Raw genomic sequence first — 12,987 nt, forward strand, 5'->3', positions numbered from 1 at the left:
CATAGGACGAGGCCTAGAATTTGCAAGAGGAGTCCAAAAGTCCAGCTTTCAAGTACCGCCGGAAAAATTTCAATCTGCCCTGGTCTGGTGACCGAAATGGATGCCAGGCCAAGGTAGCATGAATTTTTTTTTTTTAACTCCTCTCCAATTGGGAGCTCCAAAAATCCCCATTCTTCTTCCTTATTGCCTCTTATATGGCTGTAAAACAACCAATCCCTGCCTCAGCTAGTCTCCACCCCTTTCTGTCATCAGTTGCAAATGGACTTAGCAGGAGATTAACTTTTGTTCTCTGTGAGATTTTTCAAGACTGTTTTCAGAATTCTGAACCGTGAGTGTAATTCTATATCTTCACTAGTTTTATTAATTTCCAGGTTTATTGTTCCTTTTAGAGACCTCATTTATCAATCTATATTATATTCCGCATGCGCATGAAACAATTTTACAAAACTTGGGTAGTAATCTCCTCTTGTATTTTCATCTGGCAGATGGTTGAAATGTTTGGAGCTTGTTGTTCCTTACTTGCTAAAGCAGACAAAGCAGTGGTAGAGCCACTGCTGCAGCCAGTTGTCCTACAGCCACATAGATCTAATCTGAAAGGAGTGCAGGAGTGTGTGTGAGGGATGTATATATGATCTCCTGGGATGGGTGAAATGATTGGAACTGCTTGTTCCTTACTTACTAAAGCAGACAAAGCAGTGGTAGAGCCACTGCTGCAGCCAGTTGTCCAACAGCCAGCCAGCTCTAATCTGAAAGGAGTGCAGGAGTGTGTGGGGTTTGTATATATGATCTCCTGGGATAAATGCCAGATGGGTGAAATGATTGGAGCTTGTTTTTCCTTACTTACTAAAGCAGACAAAGCAGTGTGGTAGAACTGCTGCAGCCTGTTGTCCTATGGCCAGACATATCTAATCTGAAAGGAGTGTGTGGGGGGGTGTATATATGATCTCCTGGGATAAATGCCAGATGGGTGAAATGATTGGAGCTTGTTTTTCCTTACTTACTAAAGCAGACAAAGCAGTGTGGTAGAACTGCTGCAGCCTGTTGTCCTATAGCCAGACATATCTAATCTGAAAGGAGTGTGTGGGGGGGTGTATATATGATCTCCTGGGATAAATGGCAGATGGGTGAAACGATTGGCGCTTGTTGTTCCTTACTTACTTAAGCAGACAAAGCAGTGGTAGAGCCACTGTTGCAGCCAGTTGTCCGCCAGCCAGCCAGATCTAATCTGAAAGGAGTGCAGGAGTGTGTGGGGGATGTATATATGATCTCCTGGGATAAATGGCAGATGGGTGAAACGATTGGCTCTTGTTGTTCCTTACTTACTAAAGCAGACAAAGCAGTGGTAGAGCCACTGCTGCAGCCAGTTGTCCTACGGCCAGACAGATCTAATCTGGAACGTGTGAAGGAGTGTGTGGGGGATGTATGTATGATCTCCTGGGATAAATGAAGAAGTATATATCATTTTGAATGTAATAAAGATTAAGAATACTAAGAGGAAGCTGTTTTTTCCCCTCTTATTGAGTAGAGCAGGAGCGAGAAAATCAGAATTTCTCTGAGAGTGCTCGCTGCGATTACTTGAATCACTCCTGCTGGTAAATGGAGCATTTCGAGTACCGGCTATTTATTAGAGAATCGCTGTGAATTCCCTAACACGTTTCAGGCGGCTCCGTAGGTAGTATAGTCATTCCACCTCTAACTGGTGATCTTACAGAGTGCATTTCTCATTCAGTAACGGGTAGGTACATTGTATAGTCAGTATTTAATCCCCGAGATGAAACTCTGAGAATTGATCATGTCTGACAGGACTAGGTTGTGACGCCTGGAAAGTTAACTGGAGGTGACAGCCACCGGTGACTGCAGGCACAGCCTTGGATAGAAAGATATTTTCCGTAATGAGGCATGTACTAATTTACTAAAGGAAAATGCTAAAGCCATGCATTGTGATTCTGCTGCCGTATTCCTGCCGCTCTTTAGAGCCGGCGTCAACCGCGGCTAAATAATGGTGGATTTCTTGGGTATTGTTGTATTTCCTACTTTCCCATGTAGACCTTATGTGATTAGTTACAAAGTTTTATTTTATTTTTTTAACGTTCGCTTATGATCACCGACTCTCCTGTTCTCGTCAGAATAAGTAGTGGCGCTGGTATATATCAAGTGACGGATTAATCCTGCTGTCAGACACTCCTTTATGTTCATAAAGTACAAAGAAGTTCTTCCTTACCTTTACTCTTGGCTAATGACCAGCTTAAAAGTAAAAGCTGTGCTTTCAACAAACTTTGCTAAATCATGCTAATATAATGAAATTTGTAATTTATATTACCAGAGAATTTTGCTTCTTTCTCCACCTATAAGCTTCTTCTTACCCCTTAACATCAACTTGTCATCCACTCTGAAAAAAAAAAACATCTCAACTCCATGTTGCAGGAGACAAGAGGGACTGCCAGCACAGTGAGGTGTCAGGTTACATTTCCTTTTATGCTCTATGTGCAGGGCAGGAGGACTGAGAAGCAGAGGGAGACACAAAGATTGTGCTAATCTTTCTAACAAGTCTTTTATCTCACCCCAGAGCTGGATTCAGTACTGCTGTATAATTTACACCATGCTACCTCTGCTTCTTTCTGTGTGCTAAGCACTGAAGAACGGTAACCATCCCTGCGTGACTTGTATGGGAGATAACATAGCTGCTAGTTTCCCCCCACCAGCTCAGTCGATTGCATATTAGACAATATGGTGCAGCTTAAACATCTTTGATCTTACTATAGAGGGGGAGGCTCCTGCTGCAGCCAGTTGTCTTACAGCCAGACACAAGGGAATGAGAAGGAGGGAGACATGGCTGAATTCCCGAAATTGAAATAAATTTCTCCTTTTTAATTGTAATGAAATATGATCAAAGAAAAGAAGATTTCTGAGGGATTTGGGATATTTCTTAATTTTTACAGAACTGTGAAGTGGAAACTTTTTGTATCCTCCATTTGCGGGAGGACAAATCTCTCTCCTGTTTAGACAATTTTCTACAACGTACCGGCATTGGCAAATTGGTCGTCCAAGACTCCCGTGCTCCTCAGGTCGCTTTACTTTCCTGACTCCCGTAAGCTGCTTTTTGGGAATTTGTGATCTAAAATGTCCTTACACGGATGCTTTGTGCTCCAGTGATCTCTTATTGGCAACGTGCAGTAGTAAATGCCTTTTCTGTCGTTTTTGTTGTGTTTTTATATATATTTTCCTGCCCTCTGGAAGACAAATAGCTGCTCCTTCCTGTCTACATCTCAGGCCCTGAAGTTCCCGGTTCATGTCTCAGCTATAAGTTGAGTTATAAAGACATCAATCCCTTTGTTTTCCCTGATTAAATGTTCGGCTGCACTTGTATGACTTTGGTTGTTTTGTGCATCGTTCTTCAGTTGCCAGAGGACGTCATTCACATTCCCACGGGGCGGACCGTGGCAGGCAAAGTTTTTTCTTTTTTTTTTTTTTCCTTTTAATTCACCTTTTACCACTAACCACTGCGATTGTCTAGCAAGCAGGATAGACATTTAAAGCATTCATCCCATGTAACCCCCCACGCTCCTCGCCGTCTCCGCTTCCCTTTCATTTGATCTTAAGCAATGTCATGGCTTCCTGAAATAGATTGCATTATGGAAGCGCGGCCCGACGTGTTTACCTGTTTCCGAGTAAACCTTGAGAAATGGAAACGGTTGTTAATATTTTATTAGATCTTGTCGAAGGCAGAGATTTGCTGGGAGAGGTTAAATCATGTCACTGGCATATAGATGGCTATTATATGTTGGGTAGCGCTGGTTGTCGTATGCAGATTTTTTTTTCTGTATATGGAGTCACGCTCGCTTTTAGTTCTGGAATACTTTTATCGTCAGTAATACTTTTTTTTTTTTTTTTTCTTCCTCCTATAGATTTAGTTAAATTCTGACTGTCTGCAGCCTCTGGCATATGGATTCACACAGAGCTGTTAGCAAAATTTAATCCTGTGAAACACGGCCACCATCGTGGTTGATCTGAAAAGATCTTTCTATATTATATTCACTAACGCCGCTTCCCTTATCAAAGTACTTAAAAAATAAATACATTTTGCACCATATGTAAATGAGAACTTAAGAGTTGTCCGGCCTTCTGACGATTGTGTGGGCAGCCGTGACTACAATTATGCGGTCACATACCAACTAGACTTGCCCGACTTCTCTTACTTCACTTGTATTGTGAGCAGCCGACCACGTCTAGTTGGAATGTGTCCGGCTGTATACAAAATGCATATTTGCAGTCATGTGACCACCCGCTCTCAACAGCGCACACTGTCAGGATTCAGAAGTCACATAGAGTGACTTGCAGACCTTTATCAGACGATCAGACAACCCCTTAAAGTGTCCTTTGGTGGCATCTGTACATTTTAGGCATCCTTCTCATTTCTGGCCTGTTAATTCTCATTAAGCTGAAAACTGCCCCATGTGCACAGTGTTTTGTAAAAGTGAGGGCAGAGTACTCACTTTTGGTTGATCCTGAGCTCACCTCCAACTAAGGCAGGCGCAAGCACAGAGTAAGATTAATTGCTCTGCGCCCAAGAGGAAATGCCCGGGACATGACACCGTTTTCCTCTCGGCCACACAAGAGGCAGATTTTGTGCAGCCTGTGGATGACTTTGTAGGCGTCTCGTGTTGATCAGAGAACCAGGGGTGAACTCTGCTGCGATTGACTTGTAAACTTAGTTGGTCCGGATCCGGCAAGCCTGCACATGAGACACCATTCGTACATGGCGTGGGAGTTTTTCAAAATGAATTTTATAATATTATGGCACTACAATTAACAAATGAATATAGTTCAGTACCACCTACCACTGCGGCATCATGGTGGGGGCTGGTCTTGTGGCTAAAACACTGCCCACTATTGACAGCCAATGGTTGTACAATTATTAAACTAGATCATGGGTGGAGTTTCGGCCTTGCGGCCAGCCACACAGTGTAGCTTCCTTCTTATAGATCTTAAAATATATCTATTTAATTAAAACAGTATTTTTCAGACTAAAGGATGCACTTTGCTATAAGGCGCACCCCAGGTTTTGACAGCAGAATATAGGAAAAAATATATTTACTATTAAAACTTTCCTTGAGGTGTAAAGAAATGGAGGGGTTAATATCACGACTTTTAATGTGTTAGGGTAGAATCGGGATATGGTTAGCAGAGTGTTTATTATACACTTATAGCTTTACTGCATGCACACACTCTGTAATGCACACAAACTCACCATTGCTGCATGCACAGTACATAAACACACCTCTGGTGCAACATGCGCACACTTATGGTGCTACATACGCACACCTGTGGTGCTACATGTGCGCGCACACACACACACACCTCGGCTACAGACAGTCAGCCACACACTGTATTTACTACCACATTTGGAAGTTCCTTACAGATATGTTACTGTTCACATGACCTGTAACGTCCTTCTGTACTTCGGGATCTGCAGCATCTGTGCCGGTTCTGGTAGCTTCCTCTCCTGCCCTGCACTGATCAGACTGTTCATTGTTGGGCTGGAGGAGAGAGAAATGGTGCCGCTGCATAGTTCAGTCATCAAGAAAGACTTTTTCGGGTATCTTTTTTTATCATAAGAAGCTTCTTCTGGACTATAACATGCACCCTTTTTGAGTAAGATTTTTTTTCTTGCTAAAATGTGCATCTTATTGTCCCAAACAATATGATACATTCAGGTGGCACAAGCTAATTGAAGTCATTAAATGATGTGCCCCCATTTGGATACCAGCTACGTCGGTCTGATGTGACTGCTTTTGCCTTTTTCAGGTGGAGTTGAGTTGTCCAAAAGAGATGGCATGGAAGGTCAACATGTATCGGGGCTACTTGGCTATTTGCCACCCAGAAGAGCAGCAGCTGAACTTCATTGAAAGACTAGTAGAGATGGCCAGCAGCTTGGCAATCCGAGAATGGAGGAGGCTTCCCTACGTTGTGTCCCATGTGCACACACCTTTATTACAGGTAATGAGCTGGGGCTTAAGTACGTTTTACCCGTAACAGGTGTTATGCAGAGTGTCAGAGGTAGGAGAAAATACCAAATGACATAGTTGAATACTAAATATTATTGAAGAACTTGGATGGAGGAGATCATGTAAGGGTCATTGGCCATTTTGCCTTTTGTACATCTCATGTGACTTCTTAATGCAGTGTCTCATAAGGCTCAAAGTGATCCTAGGCCATCTGGAAAGAGATGACCTGTGCGTGATCTCCGTCCATGTTCTCTGATGACTCTTGAATTACTTTGGCGAGGTCCATAAAGTCATCCGAGACGTTTTATTCTTATTTTGTCAGAGAAGTTGTTTGAGGGATTACGGTCTCCTATTATTATGGATTCCTTGGTATATCGTTTGGATCCTTGCCATTATTTTACTTTGTTTCATATTCATTGGGTTAACGGGAAGTAGGGGACAGATGTTGGATGTGACCACATAGTTTTCTTCTTTTTCTGAACCCATGGTAACACATGGCTGTGAACCCACTACTGCAAGGAGAAGATTACAGCTGAGTGGTTAGGGTGCCAGGGTGTCAGACCCCCTCCAATCTTATATTAATCACATATTTGAAGAATAGGCTATCAATAGATCAGTCATGGACAACCCCTATAAAAGAAGAAAACTTTTTTTTTTTTTTAATCCATGAATGCTTCAAAGATAACAAATATTCCCCTTCCATCACCTCAATGGATCTAGCACAGGATGTTTCGGAGGTCCATGCCAGCTCTGGCAGCAATATCTGCTCCGTCCAGAAGTCAGCATGATTACTAATGTCTGATTGGCTGCAGCGGTGTCAAATGGTGTGCTCTTATAGTCACCTGACCACCGCAGCCAGTCATAGACTTCAGCAGCCCTACTGACATCCAAAACCTGACCACTGCAGCCAGTCATAGACTTCAGCAACCCTACTGACATCCAAAAATATTTGCATCGGATCCATGGAGATGAGGAAGATGGGTATACCTCATTTTATTTTGGATAACCTAGTTATTCCCATTTATTAGTGGAAATTGTCAGATCTTGCACGTTACTGCTTATTAAAATGTTCAGTTCTTGAATTAACACATTTTTTGTTTGCATCTCATTGCCGTGGAGACCGACCACCGCTGCTAGACAGCAGGAAATGCACAGCGCTTACAAGCTCTTTTCTAATAAGCTTGTATGTACTGTTTTGAAGGTGGCCAGGATCACCGGAGCACCATATTACCTCCTACTTAGTCAACATCAGTACAGTCTTTACAAGCCAGACAGCAGCGGTGGTCAGTCTCCTACGCAACAAGCTGGAAAGAAAAATAACAGTCTAAACAATAGCCGGTATTCACAGCTCCTTAAAAGTATTGCGTTTATTGATCCAGTAGTATAAAAGGCACAAGAAAAACCCAGTTAAACACAATAGCAAAAAAGAAAAACCCACTGCGCTCCCAGGCAACATGTTTCAGACCTACATTGTCCTTTGTCAAGCCCATGCAGGTCTGAAACATGTTGCCTGGGAGCTCAGTGGGTATTTCTTTTGGACTGTTGCTATTACTGGAGTATTTTGCCGTGCACCTTAACAGGTAAGCTGATTTATTTATTTATTTTTTTCATATTTTGTTAAGAAAAATGTTAATATCTCAAGAACGGCTGAAACTTTTAATAATGAGAAAATTCCAAAGCCAACACTATCCATCTATGAAAATAAAAATAAGCCTTTAATAATGTGTGCAGCCTGCTCCCTCCAATGGTGGCGGCAGTCATTATAATATTCTGAATATTATAATTATTGCTCCACATAAACCAGCTTAATACGTGTGCAAAACAGGTTTCCACCCGCACAGCAGCACGGTGGTTGCTTGTTAAGCCTCCGACTATCCAATTAGTGTCTGTATTACATGAGTGGTGTAATATTTGCTCTGTGCCCCTACATATATGTACATGTCTCTTCACTTACATCTCAACGTAGGGATTAAAGACATTGAATGACAAAAGTACAAACTGAGCCATGCGCTTGTAGCTGCAGTAATTACTTTTTTTTTTCTCCGCAATATCAGATAGCGTGTGATTAAATACCTGCAAGAAAATTAAATTTACATGATGAATGGTAGAAGGAAGGAGGTTAAGGTATTGTGCGAGCTGATACTGCGATAATTGTGAAAAATATTACTTTGCTTAATTTATTTTGTTTCTGGAGATCTGACTTTGTAAATGTGAGCCCGAGTCTTCCGGCATTTATCTTATTTAGTTGATTAGCAGCAAATACAACTGTTATCTCCCACTTGTCTTTCGGTCTCTCGGAGAGGTTTATTTCATGGTTATGTTAATGGGATGTGCAGAAGAGTGTCGCCCCCTCCAAATCATCTTTTTTATTCTTTTTTTTTTTTTTTTGTCCAAAAGGAATCGCTTCCAGTTTATGCTCGTCTAAGGTTCAATGGAATAAAATATATATAATTTCAGAGTAATATTTAAAATTATTTTAATATATAAAAAAATCTAATACTCTAGGTTATCCAAAATGTATGAAAAATTGTGCATTTTATTAATTTTTTTTTATAAAAGAAGTAGCGCCATTCTTGCCCATGTACTGTCTGGTATTGCTGCTATTGTGTCATAAGTACACTACTTACAGGAATTATTTGCTAGAGTAACACTAAAAATGAAAAATGCAGAAAACCTAAAAATAAAATATCCCAACTATTCCTTCCATTAACTCCTGATTTTCTGTAAAAAAAAAAATAAAGGCTCATATTATAATTAAAACTGACAAATGTATTTCCTCCTGGGTGTGCGGTGTGTGGCTGTAAGACAACTGACTGCAGCAGGAGCCTCCCCCCTTTTGACCTGCATGCAGAAGTTGGATCCTCTCTGACCAGTCGACTCCCAGATGAAGGTGATCCTGTCTCTGACCAGTCGACTCCCAGCTGAAGGTGATCCTGTCTCTGACCAGTCGACTCCCAGCTGAAGGTGATCCTGTCTCTGACCAGTCGACTCCCAGCTGAAGGTGATCCTGTCTCTGACCAGTCGACTCCCAGCTGAAGGTGATCCTGTATCTGACCAGTCGACTCCCAGCTGAAGGTGATCCTGTATCTGACCAGTCGACTCCAAGCTGAAGGGGGTCCTTTCTGACCAGTCGACTCCAAGCTGAAGGGGGTCCTTTCTGACCAGTCGACTCCAAGCTGAAGGGGGTCCTTTCTGACCAGTCGACTTCAAGCTGAAGGGGGTCCTTTCTGACCAGTCGACTCCAAGCTGAAGGGGGTCCTTTCTGACCAGTCGACTTCAAGCTGAAGGGGGTCCTTTCTGACCAGTCGACTTCAAGCTGAATGGGGTCCTTTCTGACCAGTCGACTTCAAGCTGAAGGGGGTCCTTTCTGACCAGTCGACTTCAAGCTGAAGGGGGTCCTTTCTGACCAGTCGACTTCAAGCTGAAGGGGGTCCTTTCTGACCAGTCGACTTCAAGCTGAAGGGGGTCCTTTCTGACCAGTCGACTCCAAGCTGAAGGGGGTCCTTTCTGACCAGTCGACTCCAAGCTGAAGGGGGTCCTTTCTGACCAGTCGACTTCAAGCTGAAGGGGGTCCTTTCTGACCAGTCGACTCCAAGCTGAAGGGGGTCCTTTCTGACCAGTCGACTTCAAGCTGAAGGGAGTCCTTTCTGACCAGTCGACTCCCAGCTGAAGATGGAGGGGACCTGCTTCCTCTGCTAGACATTTAGACTTTTGGATCTATATTTGAGAGCTTTCTGTGTACTTAGCCCAGTGTTGTCATCTTTGTTTCTTCTCTGTGGTTTCAGATCTGTCTTATTTTTGTGTTTCAGGCAGCACAGCAGATTATTGAACTTCAAGAGGCCGCTCAGATTAATGCTGGACTGCAGCCGACCAACTTAGGCAGAAGCAACAGCCTCCATGATATGAAAACTGTAGTGAAAACCTGGAGGAACAGACTGCCCATCGTGTCTGATGACCTGTCTCACTGGAGCAGTATCTTCATGTGGAGGCAGCACCATTACCAAGGTGGGCACTGTGTAGAGGATCCTAAATAGCTACTTGCTCTAAACAAAGCGGATCTCTCACCAGATTACACAAAACAAACTGCATACATTATTAAGTATCTCCTGGATATGACACTGGTGTACTTATTTTGAAAATCATAATTTCTGTGCAACCCTTATGGTCTAATAAAGGATTTTGGATTTTGAAAACCGACATGTGCAGTGGGGGAGGCATGTCGAGGCACACCTGACGGGCTGGTCCTGCCAAATTATTGGGTTCAGCGGACTTCCTTCTGATGTGTATGGCCACTTTTTAGTGTTTGCTTATAGATCTGCACCACCAGTCATTGCTTTAGCTTCTATGAAGCCAAGTAATGTATCACAATTGCCATATCTGGTACTATAATGAGCGATAATCACTTGTAATTTTTGATAGCTATAGTGAACGCCTATGACAACAGCACTCAACACGACCCGAGCTCCAACAACGCAATGCTAGGGGTGCATGCCTCCGCTTCTGCAATCATCCAGTATGGCAAGATCGCCAGAAAGCAAGGACTGGTGAACGTGGCACTGGATATCCTGAGCCGCATCCACACCATCCCGACAGTGCCCATTGTGGACTGTTTCCAGAAGATCCGACAGCAGGTCAAGTGCTACCTTCAGCTAGCCGGCGTCATGGGAAAAAATGAATGCATGCAGGTAAGCCATTGAGCAATTAAGTTATAAATACAAACGCTTGGGCCAAAGCCCAAGTTTAGAGGTACTATGATTTTATTTGAGTTCTTCCTGTTTCAATATTTTAGTTTTCATTAAATTTCCCTTGTTACCTGGGCAGGTATATTAGCCCCAGTTGCAAAGGAAATGCATCCTCCTGGCTGTATAGCGGATCTGTCTGGGCCCTCCTATGTCCCAGCAGCTCCTGCTCTCTCCCTCCACCCAGTGATCACATAACCGTCAGTTCTTCCTATTACTGCATAGACAGCACTTGTTGTGTATACAGCAATGGAGAAGGCCCGGACGGTAATAAACCGTCTCTGCCTTCTCTGACAGTCAGATCCCCACTTCCACAACTACACGATCGCATGCAGTGATGTTTTAAAAAGTCACTGTAGAGTCGCAGTCCGGGCTTTTAAACTCCTATGGCTGTGCGGAAGTAGTTAAATAGGTCATGTTCTGATGATAGCTTCGCTTTAAGTACATTTTTGATTAGTGTTCATTAATTGTTTTTTTTCCATTATGTTGCTGCAAAGTGTCTGTATCAGTTTCAGGAAGTGCCGAGAAAGCAGTCTTTATAAAAGGAGGAAAGCACATAATAAGGAAATAAGTGCAGGATAGAAGCTGTGCTGATATATGTTCTAATGAATACAGGAGCATTCTGGATACACACAGCCTATATTACAGGGAGAGACACTCCCACAAGAGAAAAATATGAAACTTGGATCAGACTGCAAACTGCATATCAGGGGGGGGCTGAAAATGAATGAAGAAATTAAGATTGCAGTCTGAAACTTTAATAGAAGTGCAATTTCCTTAACTAAACTATCTAACCTGTATAAAAATCATGTTTTACATTAAAGGTGCCCATATCCTTTAACTATTGGTGTGGCATACTGTGCCGATATGGCTTGCTTAGAGACCAAAAAAAATAAAGCAATAGCCTCCAAAATAAGCTTCATGGGTTACAGTAGGAAGAGCATTCATGACCTTTGTAGCCAGGACAGGCTCTTATGTGAGTAGCTAAAGGGGTTGTCTCATGTTTGTAAATGGTTGAAAATTACTTGCAAAACTGAGCAGCTTTGCAATTTACCTTTTCTTAAGAACGGCAAGATTTTTCATTTCATAGTTTACAGCTTATTGCCTAGGTTACCGGCCACCACTGTAGTGTCTGGTTTCTTAGGCAAGGAGTGCGATTTTGTAAGCAGCTTGTAACCACTGCTTTGAAGCCGGCTCAATCTTGCCAGCTTTGTTGCCCTTGCGCTCCTCTGATGCTTGAAGAGTCAAGGCCTTCTCTGATAGTAGCTGTGGAGTGACGTGTCATCAGTTTGGACCAGGGAATCAGCCATGCCGTCGGAGCGAACTTTAATTTTTCAGGAGCGCACTGTCACTCTTGCCAAGCAGGAAGCAGACAGGCAGGGGAGCGGTGCGCTCCTGAAGATCAAACTTGAGACAACCACTTTTAATGTGCTGTAATTTCATATTCATTATCATTTTCATTTGCAAGGTGCCGATCTCTTCTTATCTCGTACGATGGGTAACGCATCACTTTGTTATACTGTAAAGTATTCAATGATCTTGAACTCCAGCAGAAGTCGCCTGCGCCTGATCATCCCTGAAAGAAAGACGCGAGGAACACCCCGGAGCTTCTCTGATATCCCACCATTATCAGATTAGTTTAAGTGGATAAACCGCGCAGGTGTTTAGTAGTTCCAGTGGTAGACAATAAGCCCGTCCTGGGTCAGACGATGGAGCAAGAAGAACCAGTGGGGAAGCATTGCTTAAAAAAGCATTTACAAGAGCCTGAAGTGTCAATTGGACGAGCTGATTTAACCTTGCACAAGGACCCATTAGCCGCAGTACTTTTCCCCATTTCACAGTAATATTTCCAGGGAGCTTTTCCAGTGTGGATTTAGGTTGTTGCATCTGATAAATGTTTGTTTCCGGCAGCAGAAGTCTGACCTGTCTTCTCCATCCGAAATTCATCATGTTGTTTTTCACAAGATTTCTCTCCAGCACCTGATGATGGAAGTTGCAAGCACTGCACCTTCCCTACGTTCTGATCCACCTGGTCCTTGTACTTTTTAGTGAAAAGTTCCAAATTAGCTCTTCTCCCAAGTCATTGCTTAAGGCTCGGTAGTATGTAGGATATTGGCAGGATAGCTACCTATAGGGGGCACTAGACACAGTATTTCCTTACTTTTTCCTAGGGAGCATTGCCACCTTGTACCAGCTAGGTCTCCACAAGGATAATAGAGGAGACGGTCACATATGGAAATCAA

General features: G+C 42.9%; 1 protein-coding gene across 3 annotated transcripts in view; it reads left to right on the forward strand.

Moving 5' to 3' along the window:
- TRRAP (transformation/transcription domain associated protein) overlaps window positions 1-12,987 on the forward strand; it is a 141,165-nt gene that overhangs the window by 93,843 nt on the left and 34,335 nt on the right. For 2 of the 3 annotated variants that reach the window (XM_073648014.1, XM_073648016.1), the window contains 3 exons: window positions 5,806-5,997; window positions 9,815-10,010; window positions 10,425-10,690. In XM_073648014.1, the coding sequence (XP_073504115.1) occupies window positions 5,806-5,997; window positions 9,815-10,010; window positions 10,425-10,690 (654 nt within the window). The remainder of the gene's footprint in view (window positions 1-5,805; window positions 5,998-9,814; window positions 10,011-10,424; window positions 10,691-12,987) is intronic. The other variant, XM_073648015.1, reaches the window with a different exon arrangement.

Source organism: Phyllobates terribilis, unplaced genomic scaffold, assembly GCF_046119375.1.
Source record: "Phyllobates terribilis strain yellow unplaced genomic scaffold, ASM4611937v1 Scaffold_9__5_contigs__length_417890890, whole genome shotgun sequence".
NCBI lineage: Eukaryota > Metazoa > Chordata > Amphibia > Anura > Dendrobatidae > Phyllobates > Phyllobates terribilis.